The sequence below is a fragment of the Scyliorhinus torazame genome, chromosome 7 (assembly GCF_047496885.1).
Source record: "Scyliorhinus torazame isolate Kashiwa2021f chromosome 7, sScyTor2.1, whole genome shotgun sequence".
Lineage (NCBI taxonomy): Eukaryota > Metazoa > Chordata > Chondrichthyes > Carcharhiniformes > Scyliorhinidae > Scyliorhinus > Scyliorhinus torazame.
The window spans coordinates 176,356,939-176,381,925 of record NC_092713.1 but is presented as its reverse complement, the minus strand read 5'-3'; the positions used below and the strand labels follow the sequence as shown (position 1 = coordinate 176,381,925).

Sequence of the window (24,987 nt, the reverse complement as noted above, 5' to 3'; positions counted from 1 at the left end):
AGAATGTGGACAACAATAATCAACCAGCGTGCAGAAAATGAACAATGAAAAAGAGACAATATACCAGAATGTGGACAATAACAACGCACCAGAGTGCGGACATTGAACAATGATCCAGAGCGTGGACAATGGCAATGAAACAGAATATGGACAATCAATAATTTACCAGAATGTTGACAATGAGCCATCGTGTGGACAATAACGATGAACCAGTGTGCAGCTGCAGACAAAAACAATCAACCAGTGCGTGGACAATTAACAAGAGTGTGGACAATGACAATGTACTAGAGTGCGGACATTGACAAAAAACAAGAGTGTGGACAAGACAATGTACTAGAGTGCGGACATTGACAAAAAACAAGAGTGTGGACAAGACAATGAACCAGAGTGAGGAAAAATTCAGTGAACCAGAGTGTGGACAATGACAATGAACAAGGGTGTGATCAATGAACTATCAACCCGAGTGTGGACAATGAATAGCTAACCAGAATGTGGTCCACGAACCAGAATGTGGACAATGACAATGAACCAGAGTGTCAACAGCGACAATGAACCAGTGTGTTGATAAAAATAATGAACCAGAGGGCGGACAATTAACAATCAACCAGAGTGTGTACATGACAATGAACCAGAATTAACCAATTAACTATGAATATTAACCAGAGTGTGATCAATGAACAATCGACCCGAGTGTGCCCAATGATAATGAACCAGACAGTGGTCAATGACAATGAACTAGCATGTGGTTAATGGACAATGAACCAGAGTGTGGACAAAGACGAGGAACAGAGTGTGGACAAAGGAAATAAAGCAGAGTGTAGAAAAGTCAAATAACCAGAGTGTGGGCACTGACACTTAATCAGTGTGTGGATAATGACAATGAAACAGAGTGTGGACAAAGACAATGAAGCAGAGTGTGGACAGTGACGATGAACCAGAGTGCGGACAATAACAACGAACCAGAGTGCGGACAATTGACAATGATCCAGAGCGTGGACAATGAAGCAGTGTGTTGTCAATGACAAAGACAATGAACCAGAATGTGATCAATGAACAATCAAATAGAGTGTGGACAATGATAATGAAACACAGTGTGATCAATGAACAGTCATCCAGAGTGTTGACAATGACAACGAACCAGCAGATGGACAATGAATAGTTAACCAGTATGTTGACAATGAACCAGAGTGTTGACAGTAACATTAAACCACAGTGCGGACAATCAACAAGTGTGTGGACATTGTCAAATGCAACGTACTAGAGTGCGGACATGGACAAAGAAGCAGTGTGTGGACTAGACAATGAACCAGAGTGTGAACAAATTCAGTGAACCAGAGTGTGGATGAAAACAATAAACAAGAGTGGGGACAATGTCATAGAACCAGAGGGTGGACTGTGAAAATGAATCAGAGTGTGTTCAATGAACAATCAACCTGAGTGTGGACAATCAATAGTGAACCAGAATGTGGTCGTTGAACCAGAGCGTGGACAATGACAAAGAACAAGAGTGTGGACAAAGACAATGATCCAAAGTGTCGGCAAAGACAATGAATCAGAAGACAGAATATCAAAATAAATCAGTGTGATCAATGAACAATCAACCAGAGTGTGACAAGGAGCTAGAGTGTGGACAAAGTCGATGAACCAGAGTGTGGTAAATGACAATGAACCAGAATGTAAGCTATGAATAGATAACCAGAATGTGGACAATGAACAATTAACCTGAATGTGGACAAAGACAATGAACCAGAGTTTGGACAAAGACATTGAACCAGAGTGCAGACAATGAACAATAAAGCAGAGGGCAGACTATGAAGATTAACGATAGTGTCAACAATGAACAATCAATTAGAGTGTGACCAATGACAATCAACCAGCGTGTGGACAATGAGCCACATTGTGGACAAAACAATGAACAATCAACCAGACTGTGGATAAGGAGCTCGAGTGTTGACAGAGCCAACGAACCAGAGTGTGGACAATGACAATGGACCAGAATGTGGGCTCTGAATAGTTAACCAGAATGTGGACAATGAACCAGAGTGTGGACAATGACGATGTACCAGAATGTGGACAATGAACAGTTCACCAATGTGTGGACCATGACAATGAATAAGTGTGTGCTCAAAGACAATGAACCAGTGTGTCGTCAGAAGTTCCGGGGTATAGATGTTTCAGGAAGAGTAGGGAAGGTGGTAAATGAGGTGGAGGATTAGCATTGTTAATCAAGGATAGTTTAACGGCTGCAGAAAGGAGAGTTGAGGTGTGTCTACTTTAATGCAAGGAGCAGTTCGAGGGGGATCTGCCTACTGAGGTAATATGGGCTGACGTTAGAAATAGGAAAGGAGCGGTCACGTTGTTAGGAGTTTTCTCTCGGCCCCCAAATAGTAATAGAGGTGTGGAGGAAGAAATTGCAAAGCAGATTATGGATTGGTATGGAGGTCTCAGGGCATTTGTCATGGGTGACTTTAACTTTCCAAATATTGATCCAAAGGTCGAACAGTTCGGATGGGGCAGTTTTTGTACAGTGTGTGCAGGAGGATTTCCTGACACAATATGTGGATAGGCTGACAAGAGGTGAAGCCACATTGGATTTGGTACTGGGTAATTAACCGTGCCAAGTGTTAGATTTGTTTCTGGGAGAGCACTTTGGAGATGGTGACCACAATTCGGTGTCTTTCACTATTGCAAAGGAGAGGGATAGAGCCATACGGCAGGACAAGGTTTATAATTGGGGGAGGGGTAATTATGATGCGATTAGGAAAGAATTAGGGAGCATAAGATGGGAACAGAAACTGTCAGGGAAAAGCACAAATGAAAAGTGGAGCTTGTTCAAGAAACAAATACTTCGTGTCCTTGATAGGTATGTCCCTGTCAGGCAGGGAGGAAATGGCCGTGTGAGGGAACCACGGTTCACTAAAGAGGTTGAATGTCTTGTCAAGAATAAAAAGGAAGCGCATGTAAGGTTGAGAAAACAAGTTCAGTTGGGTCGCTTGAGGGTTACAAGGTAGCGAGGAAAGAGCTAAAAAAAAATGGCTTTGGAGAGCTCGGAGAGGGCATGAGAAGTCCTTGGCGGGTCGGATCAAGGAAAACCACAAGGCTTTTTACTCTTATGTAAGAAATAAATGAATTACCAGGGTGAGGTTAGGGCCAGTCAAGGACAGTCGTGGGAACTTGTGCATGGAGTCAGAAGAGATAGGAGAGGCGTTAAATGAATACTTTTGTTCAGTGTTCACCAAAGAGAGGGGCTATGTTTTTGAGGATGAGAGTGTGATACAGGCGGGTAGGCTGGAGGAGGTAGATATTCTGAGGGGAGATGTATTAGCAATTTTGAAAAACCTGAGGGTCGAAAAGTCCCCTGGGCCAGATGGGATATATCCTCGGATTCATGGGGAGGCAAGGGATGATATTGCAGAGCCTTTGGCTTTGATCGTTGGGTCCTCGCTGTCCACGGGGATAATGCCAGAGGACTGGAGAGTGGCGAATGTTGTTCCTCTGTTCAAGAAAGGGAAGAGGAATGGCCCTTATAATTATAGGCCGGTTAGTCTTACTTCAGTGGTCGTTAAGTTTTTTTTAAATACATTTAGAATTATGTATAAAATCCAATTATTTATTTTATTTCAAATTAAGGGGCAATTTAGCGTGGCCAATCCACCTAACCTGCACATCTTTGGGTTGTGGGGGTGAACTCCACGTAGAACCGGGAGAATGTGCAAACTCCACACGGACAGTGACACATGGCCAGGATCCGAACCCGGCTCCTCAGTGCGGCAGGCAGCAATGCTAACCACTGTGCCACGTGCCGCACGCTGGTTGGTAAGTTAATGGAAAAGGACCGGAGGGATAGGATTAATAACCATTCGAAAGATGCAGCTTAATCCAGGATAGGCAACACGGATTCGTGAAGGGTATGTCTTGCCTCACAAATTTGATTGAATTCTTTGAGGAGGTAACTAGGTGTGTAGATGAAGGTAGAGCAGTTGATGTCGTATACATGGATTACAGTAAGGCGCTTGATAAGGTTCCCCATGGTCGGTTCATGAAGAAAGTAAGAAGGTGTGGGATAGAGGGAAATTTGGCCAATTGGATAAGTAACTGGCTATCACAAAGAAGACAGAGGGTGGTGGTGGATGAAAATTTTTCAGACTGGAGACCAGTTATCAGCCGTGTACCGCAGGGATCAGTGCTGGGTCCTCTGTTATTTGTGATTTTTATAAATTACTTGGAGGAGGGTGCTGAACATAGAACATTACTGCGCAGTACAGGCCCTTCGGCCCTCGATGTTGCGCCGACCCGTGAAACCACTCTAAAGCCCATCTACACTATTCCCTTATCGTCCATATGTCTATCCAATGTCCATTTGAATGCCCTTAGTGTTGGCGAGTCTACGACTGTTGCAGGCAGGGCATTCCACGCCCTTACTACTCTCTGAGTAAAGAACCTACCTCTGACATCTGTCCTACATCTATCTCCCCTCAATTTAAAGCTATGTCCCCTCATGCTAGACATCACCATCCGAGGGAAAAGGCTCTCACTGTCCACCCTATCTAATTCTCTGATCATCTTGTATGCCTCAATTAAGTCACCTCTTAACCTTCTTCTCTCTAACGAAAACAGCCTCAAGTCCCTCAGCCTTCCCTCATAAGATCTTCCCTCCATACCAGGCAACATTCTGGTAAATCTCCTCTGCACCCTTTCCAATGCTTCCACATCCTTCCTATAATGCGGCGACCAGAATTGCACGCAATACTCCAAATGCGGCCGCACCAGAGTTTTGTACAGCTGCAACATGACCTCATGGCTCCGAAACTCAATCCCTCTCCCAATAAAAGCTAACACACCATACGCCTTCTTAACAACCCTCTCAACCTGTGTGGCAACTTTCAGGGATCCATGTACATGGACACCGAGATCTCTCTGCTCATCCACACTGGCAAGAATCTTACCATTAGCCCAGTACTCTGTCTTCCTGTTAATCCTTCCAAAATGAATCACCTCAAACTTGTCTGCATGAAACTCCATTTGCACCTCTCAGCCCACGCTGCAGCTTATCCAAGTCTCTCTGTAACTTGTAACACCTTCCGCACTGTCCACAACTCCACCGACTTTAGTGGCATTGCAAATTTACTCACCCATCATTCGATGCCCTCCAGGTCATTTATAATAATGACAAACAGCAGTGGCCCCAAAACAGATCCTTGTGGTACACCACTAGTAACTGGACTCCAGTCTGAACATTTCCCATCAACCACCACCAACTAACTTCTTAAGGACAATGTCCTTAGTGTTGGCGAGTCCACTACTGTTGCAGCCAGGGCATTCCACGCCCTTACTACTCTCTGAGTAAAGAACCTACCTCTGACATCTGTCTTATGTCACGGTATTGCACAATTGTGCATAGCACAATTGCTTCACAGCTCCATGGTCCCAGGTTCGATTCCGGATTGGGTCATTGTCTGTGCAGAGTCTGCACGTCCTCCCCGTGTCTGCGTGGGTTTCCTCCGGGTGCTCCGGTTTCCTCCCACAGTCCAAAGATGTGCGGGTTAGGTGAATTGGCCAATGATAAATTGCCCTTAATGTCCAAATTGCCCTTGGTGTTGGGTGGAGGTGTTGAGTTTGGGTAGGGTGCTCTTTCCAAGAGCCGGTGCAGACTCAAAGGGCCGAATGGCCTCCTTCTGCACTGTAAATTCAATGATAATCTATGATTAATTTGGGACAAAGGTTCGGCACAACATCGTGGGCCGAAGGGCCTGCTCTGTGCTGTATTTTCTATGTTCTATGTTCTATGTTATGTCTATCTCCCCTCAATTTAAAGGTATGTCCCCTCGTGCTAGACATCACCATCCGAGGACAGAGATCATAGAATTTACAGTGCAGAAGGAGGCCATTCGGCCCATCGAGTCTGCACCGGCTCTTGGAAAGAGCACCCTACCCAAGGTCCACAGCTCCACCCTATCCCACCCAATACTAAGGGCAACTTTGGAAACTATGGGCAATTTAGTATGGCCAATCCACCTAACCCGCACATCTTTGGACTGTGGCAGGAAATCGGAGCATCCGGAGGAAACACACACACACGGGGAGGATGTGCAGACTCCGCACAGACAGTGACCCAAGTCAGGAATCGAACCTGGGACCAGGTGCTGTAAAGCAATTGTGCTATCCACAATGCTACCGTGCTGCCCACGGTAGGTCCTTCCTAGCTAACCTGTAACTCTCGAGCGCCCTAACTGAACAGTCATGTCTCATCTTTACATAAGCCTCCTTCTTCCTCTTGGCAAGTGTTTCGACTGCTTTAGTAAACCACCGTTCCCTCGCTCGACCACTTCCTCCCTGCCTGACATGTACATACTTATCATAGATTATCATAGAATTTACAGTACAGAAGGAGGCCATTCGGCCCATCGAGTCTGCACCGGCTCTTGGAAAGAACACCCTACCCAAGGTCAACGCCTCCACCCTATCCCCATAACCCAGTAACACCACCCAACACTAAGGGCAATTTTGGACACTACGGGCAATTTATCATGGCCAATCCACCTAACCTGCACATCTTTGGACTGTGGGAGGAAACCGGAGCACCCGGAGGAAACCCACGCACACACGGGGAGGATATGCAGACTCCGCACAGACAGTGACCCAAGCTGGAATCGAACCTGGGACCCTGGAGCTGTGAAGCAATTGTGCTATCCACAAGGCTACCGTGCTGCCCCTATAATCAAGGAAACACAATAGCTGTTGCTTGAATAAGCTCCACATTTCCATTGTGCCCATCTCCTGCTGTTTTCCTCTCCATCCGATGCATTCTAAGTCTTGCCTCATCGCATCATAATTGCCTTTCCCCCAGATATAACTCTTGCCCTGCGGTATATACCTATCCCTTTCCATCACTAAAGTAAACGTAATCGAATTGTGGTAACTATCACCAAAGCGCTCAGCTACCTCCAAATCTAACACCTGTCCTGGTTCATTACCCAGTACCAAATCTAATATGGCCTCGCCTCTCGTTGGCCCATCTACGTACTGTGTCAGGAAACCCTCCTGTACACATTGGACAAAAATGGACCCATCTAGAGTACTCGAACTATAGCGTTTCCAGTCAATATTTGGAAAGTTAAAGTCCCCCATAACAACTACCCTGTTGCTTTCGCTCCTATCCAGAATCATCTTTGCAATCCTTTCCTCGACATCTCTGCAACATTTTGGAGGCCTATAGAAAACCCCTGACAGGGTGATCTCTCCTTTCCTGTTTCTAACCTCAGCCCATACTACCTCAGAAGACGAGTCCTCATCAAACGTCCCTTCTGCCACCGTAATACTGTCCTTGACTAACAATGCCACCCCTCCCCCTCTTTTACCACCTTCCCTGAGTTTACTGAAATATCTAATCCCTGGCACCTGCAACAACCATTCCTGGCCCTGCTCTATCCATGTCTCCAAAATGGCCACAACATCAAAGTCCCAGTCAGGGATCAGTGTTGGGCCCACAACTGTTCACAATTTACATAGATGATTTGGAGTTGGGGACCAAGGGCAATGTGTCCAGGTTTGCAGACGACACTAAGATAAGTGGTAAAGCAAAAAGTACAGAGGATACTGGAAGTCTGCAGAGGGATTTGGATAGGCTAAGTGAATGGGCTATGGTCTGGCAGATGGAATACAATGTTGACAAATGTGAGGTTATCCATTTTGGTAGGAATAACAGCAAAAGGGATTATTATTTAAATGATAAAATATTAAAACATGCTGCTGTGCAGAGAGACCTGGGTGTGCTAGTGCATGAGTCGCAGAAAGTTGCTTTACAGGTGCAACAGGTGATTAAGAAGGCAAATTGAATTTTGTCCTTCATTGCTAAAGGGACAGAGTTTAAGACTAGGGAGGTTATGCTGCAATTGTATAAGGTGTTAGTGAGGCCACACCTGGAGTATTGTGTTCAGTTTTGGTCTCCTTACTTGAGAAAGGACGTACTGGCACTGGAGGGTGTGCAGAGGAGATTCACTAGGTTAATCCCAGAGCTGAAGGGGTTGGATACGAGGAGAGGTTGAGTAGACTGGGACTGTACTCGTTGGAATTTAGAAGGATGAGGAGGGATCTTATAGAAACATATTAAATTATGAAGGGAATAGATAGGATAGATGCGGGCAGGTTGTTTCCACTGGCGTGTGAAAGCAGAACTAGGGGGCATAGCCTCAAAATAAGGGGAAGTAGATTTAGGACTGAGTTTAGGAGGAACTTCTTCACCCAAAGGGTTGTGAATCTATGGAATTCCTTGCCCAGTGAAGCAGCAGAGGCTCCTTCATTAAATGTTTTTAAGATAAAGATAGATAGTTTTTTGAAGAATAAAGGGATTAAGGGTTATGGTGGAAAGTGGAGCTGAGTCCACAAAAGATCAGCCATGATCTCATTGAATGGTGGAGCAGGCTCGAGAGGCCAGATGGCCTACTCTTGCTTCTAGTTCTTATGTTCTTATGTTTCAAAATTGCGTGGCAGAAACAGAGCAGAGAGAGTGTCTTCCAGCTGCTTCCAGGCTGAATTTTTTGCAGAAATGAGGACAAAATGAAGCTAACCAGATAACTCCCCAGAATATTCTGAATGGTTCCGCCAATTGCAAGCAACAAGGAGATAGATCAGAATTCCAGCCACAGTGATTGGCAGATTGCCAAGTCTATCAAACTGACATCATGGGCTCTGGCACAGAACCCAAAAGGAAAGTCCTGGACAAGTCCATCGGACCAGGGATGTTTCAGTTTGCCTAACGTTTGTAGTTTAAGCAGAAATCTCACTGGTGGAGCATCTAACCAGAAGACTGTAGATTCAAGGATTAACAGAAAACACAGAACAGACAAAGATTTTACAACAGTGTCCTAACAAGGGAAGCACGGTAGCACAGTGGCTAGCACTGTGGCTTCACAGCGCCAGGGTCCCAGGTTCGATTCCCCGCTGGGTCACTGTCTGTGTGGAATCTGCACGTTCTCCCCGTGTTTGCTCGGGTTTCCTCCGGGTGCCCCGGTTTCCTCCCACAGTCCAAAGACGTGCAGGTTAGGTGGATTGGCCATGCTGAATTGGCCTTAGTGCCCAAAAAGGTTAGGAGGTGTTATTGGGTTACGGGGATAGGGTGGAAGTGAGGCCTTAAGCGGGCCGGTGCAGACTCGATGTGCCAAATGGCCTCCTTCTGCAATGTATGTTTCACGTTCTATGTAATTCTTTAAAGCATAGTATCAAAATGGGGCATGTCGAGTTTATGTCAGAGGGCCTTTGTTGAGAAATACTTGTACAAAGTTTCTGTTTGTGTGTTTTGTACATAAGCTGAAAATGCCTTGAATTAAACATTTTGCAAAACAAATTTGATAATTGGAGAACTTTAATCTTACCTCAGTGAGACTGATAACTGAGAGTTCTGACTGAATGCACATACCAGAAGATACAATCCAACTTGTGGTTTTCAACACTTCGCATCGTGAGAAGATAGCCGACTACAAAGACTTCAACATCAACAATATGGACGCATCTCTCTTCCTGCCAAATTTTAATCCCTTTTTCTGTGCCTATCTGTCTTGCGTGTGATTGGACAAAGGGTTAGGTAATACATTAGTAGGCCATTATTCCAGTTCAATTGTTGCATATTTTAATTATTTTTTGTTATGAATAAAGTTAGTGTTTTTACTTACAGATCTGGGGCGAGATTCTCCGAACCCCCCCCCCCCCCCCCCGGCCGGGTCGGAGAATCGCCGGGGGCTGGAGTGAATCCCGCCCCCGCTGGTTGCCGAAGTCTCTGGCACCAGAGATTTGGCGGGGGCGGGAATCGCGCCGCGCCGGTTGGCGGGCCCCCCCGTTCGATTCTCCGGCCCGGATGGGCCGAAGTCCCGCCGCTAAAATGCCTGTCCCGCCGGCGTAAATTAAACCACCTACCTTACTGGCGGGACAAGGTGGCGCGGGCGGGCTCCGGGGTCCTGGGGGGGGGGGGGGGGGGAGGGGGGGCGCGGGGCGATCTGGCCCCGGGGGGTGCCCCCACGGTGGCCTGTGCCGTGGGGGCACTCTTTCCCTTCCGCCTCCGCCACGGTCTCCACCATGGCGGAGGCAGAAGAGACTCCCTCCACTGCTCATGCGTGGGAAGCTGTCAGCGGCCGCTGACGCTCCCGCGCATGCGCTGCCCGGAGATGTCATTTCCGCGCCAGCTGGCGGGGCACCAAAGGCCTTTTCCACCAGCTGGCGGGGCGGAAATTCGTCCGGCGCCGACCTAGCCCCTCAATGTTGGGGTTCGGCCTCCAAAGATGCGGAGCATTCCGCACCTTTGGGGTGGCGCGATGCCCGTCTGATTTGCGCCGTTTTGGGCGGCAGTCGGCGGACATTGCGCCGTTTCCGGAGAATTTCGCCCCTGGTGTCTGTAAGTCACTGGGCAGCATGGTAGCACAGTGGTTCACAGCGCCAGGGTCCCAGGTTCGATTCCCGGCTGGGTCACTGTCTGTCCAGAGTCTCCACGTTCTCCCCGTGTCTGCATGGGTTTCCTCCGGGTGCTCCGGTTTCCTCCCACAAGTCCGAAAGACGTGCCGTTAGGTCGTTTGGACATTCTGAATTCTCCCACCGTGGACCCAAACAGAAGCCGGAATGTGACGACTAGGGGCTTTTCACAGTAACTTCATTGCAATGTAAGCCTACTTGTGACAATAAAGATTATTATTATTGGAGAAGTCTGGGGCCAAAGATCTTGAAAACCTAGTTAATTCACTTATGTTGTGACTCCAGGTCAAGGGGAGCTGGAATTGTTCCCTAGCCTAGGATGTCATAACATCTGTTATACACTCTCCTATTTCGGACTCTAAGGGACATGTTTCTCATCACGTCAGTCCAAAATCACATGTCCTGCATCCTGATACTTTTATTCAATTATTTATTCAATTAATCTTCCCACAAATTCCTGGACTATATGTAAATTTGGGACTTTAACCACTCACCGACCAGATATTAACCAAATACTCACAAATAGCCACGTTCTTCCCTCGCAATAGAGCAAGAACCAATTCCTATAAGGTGGAAAGTTAGAAAAAGCAAAGGAGTATCACCCTCCCCCTCTCACTGAACTTCCTCTGCACAACAAATTCTCGAGTCCCTTTTATTTTAGTTACCATTACACACCTGACTTGTGCTTTGTTGATCAGCATTGGGGAGTCAGGAGGTGAGATACCCTGCCATAGCATTCCAAACTTCTGACCTGCACTTGTAGGCACAGTACGAATATGGCTAGTCCAGTTCAGTTTCTAGTCAATGGCTACCTCCAGGGTGTTGATGGTGGGGGATTAGGCGATGGAAATGTAATTGAATGTCAAGGGGTGATGGTTAGATCCTCTCTTGTCGGAGATAGTCATTGCCGGGTACTTAGGTGGTGCGAATGTTATTTGCCATTTGTCAGGCCAAGTCTGGATATTTTCCAGGTCTTGCTGCATTTAGACCCAGACTGCTTCATTATCTGAGGAGTTGCGAATGATGCTGAACAATGGAAAATCATAAGCAAAATTCTCCATATTTGACTTTATGATGGAAGGAAGGTCATTGATGAAGCAGCTGAAGATGGTTGGACATAGGACACTACACTGTGGAACTCCATATTGATGTCCTGGAACTGAAATCACTGACCTCTACAACCATAACCATCTACCTTTGTGCCAATTTTGACTCCAACCAGCGGAGAGCTTTCCCTGATTCCCATTGACTCCAGTTTAGCTAGGGCTCCTTGATGCCATAGTCGGTCAAATGCTGCGCTGATATCAAGGGCATATAGAACATAGAACATAGAACAATACAGCGCAGTACAGGCCCTTCGGCCCACGATGTTGCACCGAAACAAAAGCCATCCAACCTACACTATGCCATTATCATCCATATGTTTATCCAATAAACTTTTAAATGCCCTCAATGTTGGCGAGTTCACTACTGTAGCAGGTAGGGCATTCCACGGCCTCACTACTCTTTGCGTAAAGAACCTACCTCTGACCTCTGTCCTATATCTATTACCCCTCAGTTTAAAGTTATGTCCCCTCGTGCCAGCCATATCCATCCGCGGGAGAAGGCTCTCACTGTCCACCCTATCCAACCCCCTGATCATTTTGTATGCCTCTATTAAGTCTCCTCTTAACCTTCTTCTCTCCAACAAAAACAACCTCAAGTCCATCAGCCTTTCCTCGTAAGATTTTCCCTCCATACCAGGCAACATCCTGGTAAATCTCCTCTGCACCCGCTCCAAAGCCTCCACGTCCTTCCAATAATGCGGTGACCAGAACTGTACGCAATACTCCAAATGCGGCCGTACCAGAGTTCTGTACAGCTGCAACATGACCTCCCGGCTCCGGAACTCAATCCCTCTACCAATAAAGGCCAACACTCCATAGGCCTTCTTCACAACCCTATCAACCTGGGTGGCAACTTTCAGGGATCTATGTACATGGACACCTAGATCCCTCTGCTCATCCACACTTTCAAGAACTTTACCATTAGCCAAATATTCCGCATTCCTGTTATTCCTTCCAAAGTGAATCACCTCACACATCTCTACATTAAACTCCATTTGCCACCTCTCGGCCCAGCTCTGCAGCTTATCTATATCCCTCTGTAATCTGCTACATCCTTCCACACTATCGACAACACCACCGACTTTCGTATCGTCTGCAAATTTACTCACCCACCCTTCTGCGCCTACCTCTAGGTCATTGATAAAAATGACAAACAGCAACGGCCCCAGAACAGATCCTTGTGGTACTCCACTTGTGACTGTACTCCATTCTGAACATTTCCCATCAACCACCACCCTCTGTCTTCTTTCAGCTAGCCAATTTCTGATCCACATCTCTAAATCACCCTCAATCCCCAGCCTCCGTATTTTTTGCAATAGCCTACCGTGGGGAACCTTATCAAACGCTTTGCTGAAATCCATATACACCACATCAACTGCTCTACCCTCGTCTACCTGTTCAGTCACCTTCTCAAAGAACTCAATAAGGTTTGTGAGGCATGACCTACCCTTCACAAAGCCATGCTGACTATCCCTGATCATATTATTCCTATCTAGATGATTATAAATCTTGTCTCTTATAATCCCCTCCAAGACTTTACCCACTACAGACGTGAGGCTCACCGGCCTATAGTTGCCGGGGTTGTCTCTGCTCCCCTTTTTGAACGAAGGGACCACATTTGCTGTCCTCCAGTCCTCTGGCACTATTCCTGTAGCCAATGATGACATAAAAATCAAAGCCAAAGGTCCAGCAATCTCTTCCCTGGCCTCCCTTAGAATCCTAGGATAAATCCCATCAGGTCCCGGGGACTTATCTATTTTCAGCCTGTCCAGAATTGCCAACACCTCTTCCCTACGTACCTCAATGCCATCTATTCTATTAGCCTGGGGCTCAGCATTCTCATCCACAACATTATCTTTTTCCTGAGTGAATACTGACGAAAAATATTCATTTAGTATCTCGCCTATCTCTTCAGACTCCACACACAATTTCCCATCCCTGTCCTTGACTGGTCCTACTCTTTCCCTAGTCATTCGCTTATTCCTGACATACCTATAGAAAGCTTTTGGGTTTTCCTTGATCCTTCCTGCCAAATACTTCTCATGTCCCCTCCTTGCTCGTCTTAGCTCTCTCTTTAGATCCTTCCTCGCTACCTTGTAACTATCCATCGCCCCAACTGAAACTTCACACTTCATCTTCACATAGGCCTCCTTCTTCCTCTTAACAAGAGATTCCACTTCCTTGGTAAACCACGGTTCCCTCGCTCGACGCCTTCCTCCCTGTCGGACCGGTACATACTTATCAAGAACACGCAGTAGCTGATCCTTGAACAAGCCCCACTTATCCAGTGTGCCCAACACTTGCAGCCTACTTCTCCACCTTATCCCCCCCAAGTCACGTCTAATGGCATCATAATTGCCCTTCCCCCAGCTATAACTCTTGCCCTGCGGTGTATACTTATCCCTTTCCATCATTAACGTAAACGTCACCGAATTGTGGTCACTGTCCCCAAAGTGCTCTCCTACCTCCAAATCCAACACCTGGCCTGGTTCATTACCCAAAACCAAATCCAACGTGGCCTCGCCTCTTGTTGGCCTGTCAACATATTGTTTCAGGAAACCCTCCTGCACACACTGTACAAAAAACGACCCATCTATTGTACTCAAACTATATCTTTTCCAGTCAATATTTGGAAAGTTAAAGTCTCCCATAATAACTACCCTGTTACTTTCGCTCATATCCAGAATCATCTTCGCCATCCTTTCCTCTACATCCCTAGAACTATTAGGAGGCCTATAAAAAACTCCCAACAGGGTGACCTCTCCTTTCCTGTTTCTAACTTCAGCCCATACTACCTTGGAAGAAGAGTCCCCATCTAGCATCCTCTCCGCCACCGTAATACTGCTCTTGACTAGCAGCGCCACACCTCCCCTCTTTTGCCTCCTTCTCTGAGCTTACTAAAACACCTAAACCCCGGAACCTGCAACATCCATTCCTGTCCCTGCTCTATCCATGTCTCCGAAATGGCCACAACATCGAAGTCCCAGGTACCAACCCACGCTGCCAGTTCCCCTACCTTGTTTCGTATACTCCTGGCATTGAAGTAGACACACTTCAAACCACCTACCTGAACACTGGCCCCCTCCTGCGATGTCAAATCTGTGCTCCTGACCTCTGTACTCTCATTCTCCCTTACCCTAAAACTACAATCCAGGTTCCCATGCCCCTGCTGCATTAGTTTAAACCCCCCCAAAGAGCACTAACAAATCTCCCCCCCAGGATATTTGTGCCCCTCAGGTTCAGATGTAGACCATCCTGTCTGTAGAGGTCCCACCTTCCCCAGAAAGAGCCCCAGTTATCCAAAAATCCGAATCCCTCCCGCCTGCACCATCCCTGTAGCCACGTGTTTAAATGCTCTCTCTCCTTATTCCTCATCTCACTATCACGTGGCACGGGCAACAACCCAGAGATAACAACTCTGTTTGTTCTAGTTCTGAGCTTCCATCCTAGCTCCCTGAAAGCCTGCCTGACATCCTTGTCCCCTTTCCTACCTATGTCGTTGGTGCCAATGTGGACCACGACTTGGGGCTGCTCCCCCTCCCCCTAAGGACCCGGAAAACACGATCCGAGACATCACGTACCCTTGCACCTGGGAGGCAACATACCAAACGTGAGTCTCTCACGCTCCCACAAAATCTCCTATCTGTGCCCCTGACTATAGAGTCCCCAATTACTAATGCTCTGCTCCTCTCCCCCCTTCCCTTCTGAGCAACAGGGACAGACTCCGTGCCAGAGGCCCGTACCCCATGGCTTACCCCTGGTAAGTCGTCCCCCCCACAAGTATCCAAAGCGGTATACTTGTTTCTCAGGGGTACGACCGCAGGGGATCCCTGCACTGACTGTTTTTTCCCAGTCCCTCTTACAGTTACCCACCTATCTCCAATCTTTGGTGTAACTAATTCCCTGAAGCTGCTATCTATGACCCCTTCTGCCTCCCGAATGATCCGAAGTTCTTCCAACTCCAGCTCCAGTTCCCTAACTCGGTCTTGGAGGAGCTGGAGATGGCAGCACTTCCTGCAGGTAAAATCAGCAGGGACACTAACTGCATCCCTCACCTCAAACATCCTGCAGGAGGAACATTGCACTCCCTTCCCTGCCATTCCTCTAACTTTCTACCAAGATCTGGCTAAAAAATAATAACAATATAACAAAATATGGTACTTACCTCAGACCAATGGGTTTTATTATTAGGTTAGAGGAGGAGGGCGGGTGGGAGACACTACACGTGTAGTGTCTCGGGTTTCCTCTCCACCAGAATTTATTGGGGAGGGTCTTCCCAGACGTCCGCGGGTCGACTTCCTGTTCCCGCCTAAAAAACTAATTTAAAATAAAATAAAAAAAAATAAAAATTCTCATCTCCTGCTGAAATTGACTAACCAGCCAGCTGTTCTCACGCCGCCGAAATCGACTGGCCTGCCCCTGCAAAGACAAGTGCTTTTAAAGGTTGACTTACCTCCCAGCAACCTCCTTCCGCAATGCTCCCGCTGAAACTGACTCACCACTCACCAGCTGTTCTCACGCCGCCGAAATCGACTGGCCTGCCCCTGCAAAGACAAGTGCTTTTAAAGGTTGACTTACCTCCCAGCAACCTCCTTCCGCAATGCTCCCGCTGAAACTGACTCACCACTCACCAGCTGTTCTCACGCCGCCGAAATCGACTGGCCTGCCCCTGCAAAGACAAGTGCTTTTAAAGGTTGACTTACCTCCCAGCAACCTCCTTCCGCAATGCTCCCGCTGAAACTGACTCACCACTCACCAGCTGTTCTCACGCTGCCGAAATCGACTGGCCTGCCCCTGCAAAGACAAGTGCTTTTAAAGGTTGACTTACCTCCCAGCAACCTCCTTCCGCAATGCTCCCGCTGAAACTGACTCACCACTCACCAGCTGTTCTCACGCCGCCGAAATCGACTGGCCTGCCCCTGCAAAGACAAGTGCTTTTAAAGGTTGACTTACCTCCCAGCAACCTCCTTCCGCAATGCTCCCGCTGAAACTGACTCACCACTCACCAGCTGTTCTCACGCCGCCGAAATCGACTGGCCTGCCCCTGCAAAGACAAGTGCTTTTAAAGGTTGACTTACCTCCCAGCAACCTCCTTCCGCAATGCTCCCGCTGAAACTGACTCACCACTCACCAGCTGTTCTCACGCCGCCGAAATCGACTGGCCTGCCCCTGCAAAGACAAGTGCTTTTAAAGGTTGACTTACCTCCCAGCAACCTCCTTCCGCAATGCTCCCGCTGAAACTGACTCACCACTCACCAGCTGTTCTCACGCCGCCGAAATCGACTGGCCTGCCCCTGCAAAGACAAGTGCTTTTAAAGGTTGACTTACCTCCCAGCAACCTCCTTCCGCAATGCTCCCGCTGAAACTGACTCACCACTCACCAGCTGTTCTCACGCCGGCAGTCACCTCTGGCATTCAACTATTTTGTCCATATTTGAATGAAGGCTGTAATGAGGTCAGGAGCTGAGTGACCCTGGTGCAACCCAAAATGAGTGTCTATGAGCAGGTTATTGCTGAGTAAGTGCTGCTTGATAGCATTGTTGGTGACTCCTTCCATCACTTTGCTTATGATGGAGACTAAATTTATCATAGATCATAGAATTTACAGTGCAGAAGGAGGCCATTCGGCCCATCGAGTCTGCACCGGCTCTTGGAAAGAGCACCCTACCCAAGGCCAACACCTCCACCCTATCCCCATAACCCAGTAACCCCACCCAACACTAAGGGCAATTTTGGACACTAAGGGCAATTTATCATGGCCAATCCACCTAACCTGCACATCTTTGGACTGTGGGAGGAAACCGGAGAACCCGGAGGAAACCCACGCACACACAGGGAGGATGTGCAGACTCCGCACAGACAGTGACCCAAGCCGGGAATCGAACCTGGGAGCCTGGAGCCGTGAAGCAATTGTGCTATCCACAATGCTACCGTGCTGCCCCTCTGGGCCCCTTATGGGACCGCAATTCAACAGGTTGGATTTGTCCTGTTTCTTGTGTACAGAAAATACCTGGAAAATTTTCCACATTGCCGGGTAAATGCCAGTGTTGTATCTGTACTGGAACAGCTTGGCTAGGGGTGCGGCAAATTCTGGAGCACAAGTCTTCAGGATGATCGAAAGTTCTCGTAATTCCCTAAGAAACCAATAATGTGTCTATTCGAACCTTAAATATATTCAACAATGGAATACTCACAACCCTATTGGGTAGAGAATTGCAAAGATTCACAACCCTTTAGTGAATTAATTCCTCCTCATTAGGAATAACAGGAATGCGGAATATTTGGCTAATGGTAAAGTTCTTGAAAGTGTGGATGAGCAGAGGGATCTAGGTGTCTATGTACATAGATCCCTGAAAGTTGCCACCCAGGTTGATAGGGTTGTGAAGAAGGCCTATGGAGTGTTGGCCTTTATTGGTAGAGGGATTGAGTTCCGGAGTCGGGAGGTCATGTTGCAGCTGTACAAAACTCTGGTACGGCCGCATTTGGAGTATTGCGTACAGTTCTGGTCACCACATTATAGGAAGGACGTGGAGGCTTTGGAGCGGGTGCAGAGGAGATTTACCAGGATGTTGCCTGGTATGGAGGGAAAATCTTATGAGGAAAGGCTGATGGACTTGAGGTTGTTTTCGTTGGAGAGAAGAAGGTTAAGAGGAGACTTAATAGAGGCATACAAAATGATCAGGGGGTTGGATAGGGTGGACAGTGAGAGCCTTCTCCCGCGGATGGAAATGGCTGGCACGAGGGGACATAACTTTAAACTGAGGGATAATAGATATAGGACAGAGGTCAGAGGTAGGTTCTTTACGCAAAGAGTAGTGAGGCCGTGGAATGCCCTACCTGCTACAGTAGTGAACTCGCCAACATTGAGGGCATTTAAAAGTTTATTGGATAAACATATGGATGATAATGGCATAGTGTAGGTTAGATGGCTTTTGTTTCGGTGCAACATCGTGGGCCGAAGGGCCTGTACTGCGCTGTATTGTTCTATGTTCTATGTTCATCAAGAGGTTCACCAGGATGTTGCCTGGTATGGAGGGCATTAGCAATGAGGAGAGGTTGGATAAACTCGGTTTATTCTCACTGGAACGATGGAGGTCGAGAGGGCGACCTGATAGAAGTCTGAAATGAATGAAAATGAAAATTGCTTATTGTCACAAGTAGACTTCAAATGAAGTTACTGTGAAAAGCCCCTAGTCGCCACATTCCGGCGCCTGTTCGGGGAGGCTGGTACGGGAATTCAACCGTGCTGCTGGCCTGCCTTGGTCTGCTTTCAAAGCCAGCGATTTAGGCCTCAATGAGGGTGGTTGTCAGAAGCTTTTTGCCAGAGTGGAAGAGACAATTACTGGAAGACATAGATTTAAGATTTGTCATGTGAGAGTACCTTTAAGAAATGGGTGTTTATAAATGGGTGTGTATTTAAGAATCTGTATTGAGAATACATTTAAGAAATGGGTGTTTATTATTGCAGTAATGCCAGAGAGTGGGTGGAGCTGGGCTGTCTGTCAGCTTTTTACTTTCGCTTTCGGCATTTTGTTGCAGGGTGCGTTTGGTTTCATTTTAGTTTTGGAGAAGCTTAAATCACACCAGGATGTTTATGAATCTCTGCAAGCTTATGAATGTTCATTTATTGATTTCAACGTGGTAACTGCTCTCAGTAGTGAATTTAAACCTGGCGTGCTTCTGTTAAAAGGTTATGGATGTTAAAAGGAAAGTAAGGATTAGTTAGTGTTATTTTCTTTGGGGGTTGTATTTTAATTAATGGTTGCTAAGATGTTCACTGTATGTTTTTAAAAGGTTAACTTGGGTTCATAGAATAGCCATTGTTTTGCTCAAAAAAACTTGTCTATTTCTGCTGTACCACACCTGTAGTGTGGGCCCCATGCCACAATCTATTAAAAGTTGTGGGTCAGGTGAACTCCATGATACACTTTGGGGTTCTCTAAACGCTGGCCCATAACAGGTTCAAGTGGCAAAGTTTAGAGGCGATAGGTGAGGGAAGTTTTTTTACACAGAGGATAGTGGGTGCCTCGTTGCGGGAGGAGGTGGTGGAAGCAGAAACCACAGTCACGTCTAAGGGACGTTTTGACAAATACATGAATAGGATGGGGTTAGAGGGATACGGACCCCGGAAGTGTCGAAGGGTTTAGGTTAGACAGGCAGCATGGTCGGCACACATTTTAATAGCCTAAGAGCTTATTCCTGTGCGTAGATGTACGTTTCTTTGTTTGTTTTCGCAGACCTAAAAAAATGGCCCCTGGTCCTGACACTGTGCCCGTGTTCAATTCCCCGAACAGCAGAAACAATCTTTCAGCATCCACCCCATCAAACCTTGCTGTATGTTTCAATGAGATCACCTCTCATTCGCTGAAACTCCAGAGAATACAGAGGACGTACTCGTACGATAACCTCCTCATCCCAGACACACATTGAGCGAAGCTAAGTTCCCCACCTGGATGGTAAACAGAGAGCTATGTCTCTCCATCCATTGATAACACTATATCGTGTAGGAATGTAAATAGTGCCGATAGGAGTGGAAACTTTCTAAAGGATATTAATAATTTCTGTGAGTGAGCAAAACTTAACAGATGGAGTTTAAAGTGGGAAATGTGAGGTCATGCACAGTCGAGCAAAGAAAGATAGGTTTACATTTTCGACATGTGGAGAAGCAGAGAGATTTAGGATGCGCAATAGAAATTATTAAAATTTTCTGGGTGGATACAAATAACGATTGAAGTCACTGATGGTTTACCTCATGAGTTACAAAGGAGTGAAGCCGGACATCAGCCCGTTCTCGTACCAGCTTCCAGACATCATCGCCGTATGATTCTTTGATGAAGTCATGTAGGCTCTCGCACAGCAGCCCATACATCATAAACACTGCAAATAATTGAGTGAAGACACACTCAGAACAAACAAACTTTCACTGTGGTGGCAAAGGATTGAGATTTGATAATATTCATCAAATGTGACACTGGTTCACTTTCCAAAGCTTTTATAGAGCTGAGGGCTGTGCCGAATTTTGTTGGAGTCGTGCGCTCCATGGGCTGATAATTCTCATTCATTGAAAAGCTATAATTATAGCTGCAGCTGACATAACCAGAGCTGGCTTCAAGAGGTAGCTGTCAGTTGCAACTGGTCACCCTGGTCCATGAGAGAATAGAGTTTGTTCTCTTCACCTCATTCAGTTGCCATGTGGCAGCTCCATCTGCAATCACTCTGACAATGCCATTGTCTTTTCCATTGCTTTCCCTGGAGTTTGGAGACTTGGTTAGTGACAAAGTGGGGGAAGATCCAGGAAATGTAACAACGACACGACAGCCTTAGTCAAAGGATTAACGCTCACTGCCAGGCATTCATGGCACAAGAGCATTGCTGGCAAGGTCAGCATTTATTGCCCATCCTTAATTGTCCTGGGAAAGGAGGTGAACCACCTTTAGTGGTGGGACTGCCAAAACAAGGGCCCTACTCAGAAAATCAACACGGTTAGCAAGACCCAGGAGTGCAGAGGAAACGTTTCGTGGACACACTGAATGACTGTTCGCAAAACTGCAACGTCCTCACTGACAGCTGGGAATCCTTGGCACAAGATTGTCCGAAGTGGAGGAAAAGCATCCAGAATGAACACACTAAGTACATTGCGGAAAACAAACTGAAGCCAACTACCCACAGCGAAGGAAGCGCGTGGCAACCAGAGAAGCCCACCCACTCACTCCCCCAACCACCGTTGCAGACCACGCATTGGATGCCTCAGTCATCGGAGAACTCATTTTTAATGTGGAAACAAGTAATCAACAACCCCAAGGGATTGCACCAGAAGAAGAATACATAGAAAGACAAAACCGATAGAAACAGGAGTTGATCACTTGGCCCATCAAGCCCGTTCCAATCAATACCATCATGGTTAAGAGATAGAACATAGAACGATACAGCGCAGTACAGGCTCTTCGGCCCACGATGTTGCACCGACATGGGAAGTCAAAATACAAAAGCCATCTAACCTACACTATGCCATTATCATCCATATGCTTATCCAATAAACTTTTAAATGCCCTCAATGTTTGCGAGTTCACTACTGTAGCAGGTAGGGCATTCCACGGCCTCACTACTCTTTGCGTAAAGAACCTACCTCTGACCTCTGTCCTATATCTATTACCCCTCAGTTTAAGGCTATGTCCCCTCATGCTAGCCATTTCCATCCGCGGGAGAAGGCTCTCACTGTCCACCCTATCTAACCCTCTGATCATTTTGTATGCCTCTATTAAGTCTCCTCTTAACCTTCTTCTCCCTAACGAAAACAACCTCAAGTCCATCAGCCTTTCCTCATAAGATTTTCCCTCCATACCAGGCAACATACTGGTAAATCTCCTCTGCACCCATTCCAAAGCCTCCACGTCCTTCCTATAATGAGGTGACCAGAACTGTACGCAATACTCCAAATGCGGCCGGACCAGAGTTTTGTACAGCTGCAACATGACCTCCTGACTCTCGAACTCAATCCCTCTACCAATAAAGGCCAACACACCATAGGCCTTCTTCACAACCCTATCAACATGGGTGGCAACTTTCAGGGATCTATGTAAATGGACACCGAGATCCCTCTGCTCATCCACACTTCCAAGAACTTTACCATTAGCCAAATATTCCGCATTCCTGTTATTCCTTCCAAAGTGAATCACCTCACACTTCTCTACATTAAACTCCATTTGCCACCTCTCAGCCCAGCTCTGCAGCTTATCTATGTCCCTCTGTAACCTGCAACATCCTTCCGCACTGTCGACAACACCACCGACTTTAGTGTCGTCTGCAAATTTACTCACCCACCCTTCTGCGCCCTCCTCTAGGTCATTTATAAAAATGACAAACAGCAACGGCCCCAGAACAGATCCTTGTGGTACACCACTTGTAACTGAACTCCATTCTGAACATTTCCCATCAACCACCAGCTAGCCAATTTCTGATCCACAGCTCTAAATCACCCTCAATCCCCAGCCTCCGTATTTTCTGCAATAGCCTACCGTGGGGAACCTTATCAAACGCTTTACTGAAATCCATATACACCACATCAACTACTCTACCCTCGTCTACCTGTTCAGTCACCTTCTCAAAGAACTCGATAAGGTTTGTGAGGCATGACCTACCCTTCACAAAGCAATGCTGACTATCCCTAATCATATTATTCCTATCGAGATGATTATAAATCTTGTCTCTTATAATCCCCTCCAAGACTTTACCCACAACAGACGCGAGGCTCACCGGTCTATAGTTGCCGGGGTTGTCTCCACTCCCCTTCTTGAACAAAGGGACCACATTTGCTATCTTCCAGTCCTCTGGCACTATTCCTGTAGCCAATGATGACATAAAAATCAAAACCAAAGGCTCAGCAATCTCTTCCCTGGCTTCCCAGAGAATCCTAGGATAAATCCCATCAGGCCCCGGGGACTTATCTATTTTCAGCCTGTCCAGAATTGCCAACACCTCTTCCCTACGTACCTCAATACCATCTATTCTAATAGCCTGGGTCTCAGCATTCTCCCCCACATCATTCTCTTTTTCCTAAGTGAATACTGACGAAAAATATTCATTTAGTAATTCGCCTATCTCTTCAGACTCCACACACAACTTCCCATCCCTGTCCTTGACTGGCCCTACTCTTACCCTAGTCATTCTTTTATTCCTGACATACCTATAGAAAGCTTTTGGGTTTTCCTTGATCCTACCTGCCAAATACTTCTCATGTCCCCTCCTTGCTCGTCTGAGCTCTCTCTTTAGATCCTTCGTCGCTACCTTGTAACTATCAAGCGCCCCAACTGAAACTTCACACCTCATCTTCACATAGTACGAAGTCTTACAACACCAGGTTAAAGTCCAACAGGTTTGTTTCGATGTCACTAGCTTTCGGAGCGCTGCTCCTTCCTCAGGTGAATGAAGAGGTCTGTTCCAGAAACACATATATAGACAAATTCAAAGATGCCAAAAAATGCTAGGAATGCAAGCATTAGCAGGTGATTAAATCTTTACAGATCCAGAGATGGGGTAACCCCAGGTTAAAGAGGTGTGAATTGTACCAAGCCAGGACAGTTGGTAGGATTTCGCAGGCCAGATGGTGGGGGATGAATGTAATGCGACATGAATCCCAGGTCCCGGTTGAGGCCGCACTCATGTGTGCGGAACTTGGCTATAAGTTTCTGCTCGGCGATTCTGCGTTGTCGCGGGTCCTGAAGGCCGCCTTGGAGAACGCTTACCCGGAGATCAGAGGCTGAATGCCCTTGACTGCTGAAGTGTTCCCCGACTGGAAGGGAACATTCCTGCCTGGTGATTGTTGCGCGATGTCCGTTCATTCGTTGTCGCAGCGTCTGCATGGTCTCGCCAATGTACCACGCTTCGGGACATCCTTTCCTGCAGCGTATGAGGTAGACAACGTTGGCCGAGTCGCACGAGTATGTGCCGCGTACCTGGTGGGTGGTGTTCTCACGTGTAATAGTGGTATCCATGTCGATGATCTAGCACGTCTTGCAGAGATTGCCATGACAGGGTTGTGTGGTGTCGTGGTCACTGTTCTGAAGACTGGGTAGTTTGCTGCAAACAATGGTTCATTTGAGGTTGCGCGGTTGTTTGAAGGCAAGTAGTGGGGGTGTGGGGATGACCTTGGCAAGATGTTCATCGTCATCAATGACGTGTTGAAGGCTGTGAAGAAGATGACGTAGTTTCTCCGCTCCGGGGAAGTACTGGACGACGAAGGGTATTCTGTCGGTTGTGTCCCATGTTTGTCTTCTGAGGAGGTCGGTCCGGTTTTTCGCTGTGGCGCGTTGGAACTGTCAATCGATGAGTCGAGTGCCATATCCCGTTCGTACGAGGGCATCTTTCAACGTCTGTAGATGTCTGTTACGCTCCTCCTCGTCTGAGCAGATCCTGTGTATACAGAGCGCTTGTCCATAGGGGATGGCTTCTTTAATGTGTTTAGGGTGGAAGCTGGAGAAGTGGAGCATCATGAGGTTATCCGTGGGTTTGCGGTAAAGCGAAGTGCTGAGGTGACTGTCCTTGATGGAGACGAGTGTGTCCAAGAATGCAAATGATTTTGGAGAGTAGTCCATGGTGAGTCTGATGGTTGGATGGAACTTATTAATGTCATCGTCTAGTCGTTTCAGTGATTCTTCGCCGTGGGTCCAAAGGAAAAAAATGTCATCGATGTATCTGGTGTATAACATCGGTTGAAGGTCCTGTGTGGTGAGTAGGTCCAGTTCAAACTTGTGCATGAAGATGTTGGCGTATTGGGGTGCGAATTTGGTCCCCATGGCTGTTCCGTGCATCTGGATGAAGAACTTGTTGTCGAAGGTGAAGACGTTGTGATCCAGAATGAAGCGGATGAGTTGCAGAATTGCGTCTGGAGATTGGCAGTTGTCGGTGTTGAGTACTGAGGCTGTTG

General features: G+C 47.1%; 1 protein-coding gene across 20 annotated transcripts in view; it reads right to left on the bottom strand.

The window, feature by feature from the left end:
- The window catches only part of LOC140426724 (soluble guanylate cyclase 88E-like), a 581,053-nt gene that overhangs the window by 538,605 nt on the left and 17,461 nt on the right, over nucleotides 1–24,987 (bottom strand). For 16 of the 20 annotated variants that reach the window (XR_011948285.1, XR_011948284.1, XM_072511824.1 and 13 more), the window contains exon 2: nucleotides 20,314–20,441. The exons of 3 other annotated variants lie outside the window; for them this stretch is intronic. Coding sequence is in view for 14 of the 17 variants with exons in the window: in XM_072511824.1 (XP_072367925.1) it covers nucleotides 20,314–20,436 (123 nt within the window). In the remaining 3 variants the exon portion in view is untranslated. Of the gene's footprint in view, nucleotides 1–9,415; nucleotides 9,550–20,313; nucleotides 20,442–24,987 lie in introns of those variants that run through there. One more of the 20 variants, XM_072511829.1, reaches the window with a different exon arrangement.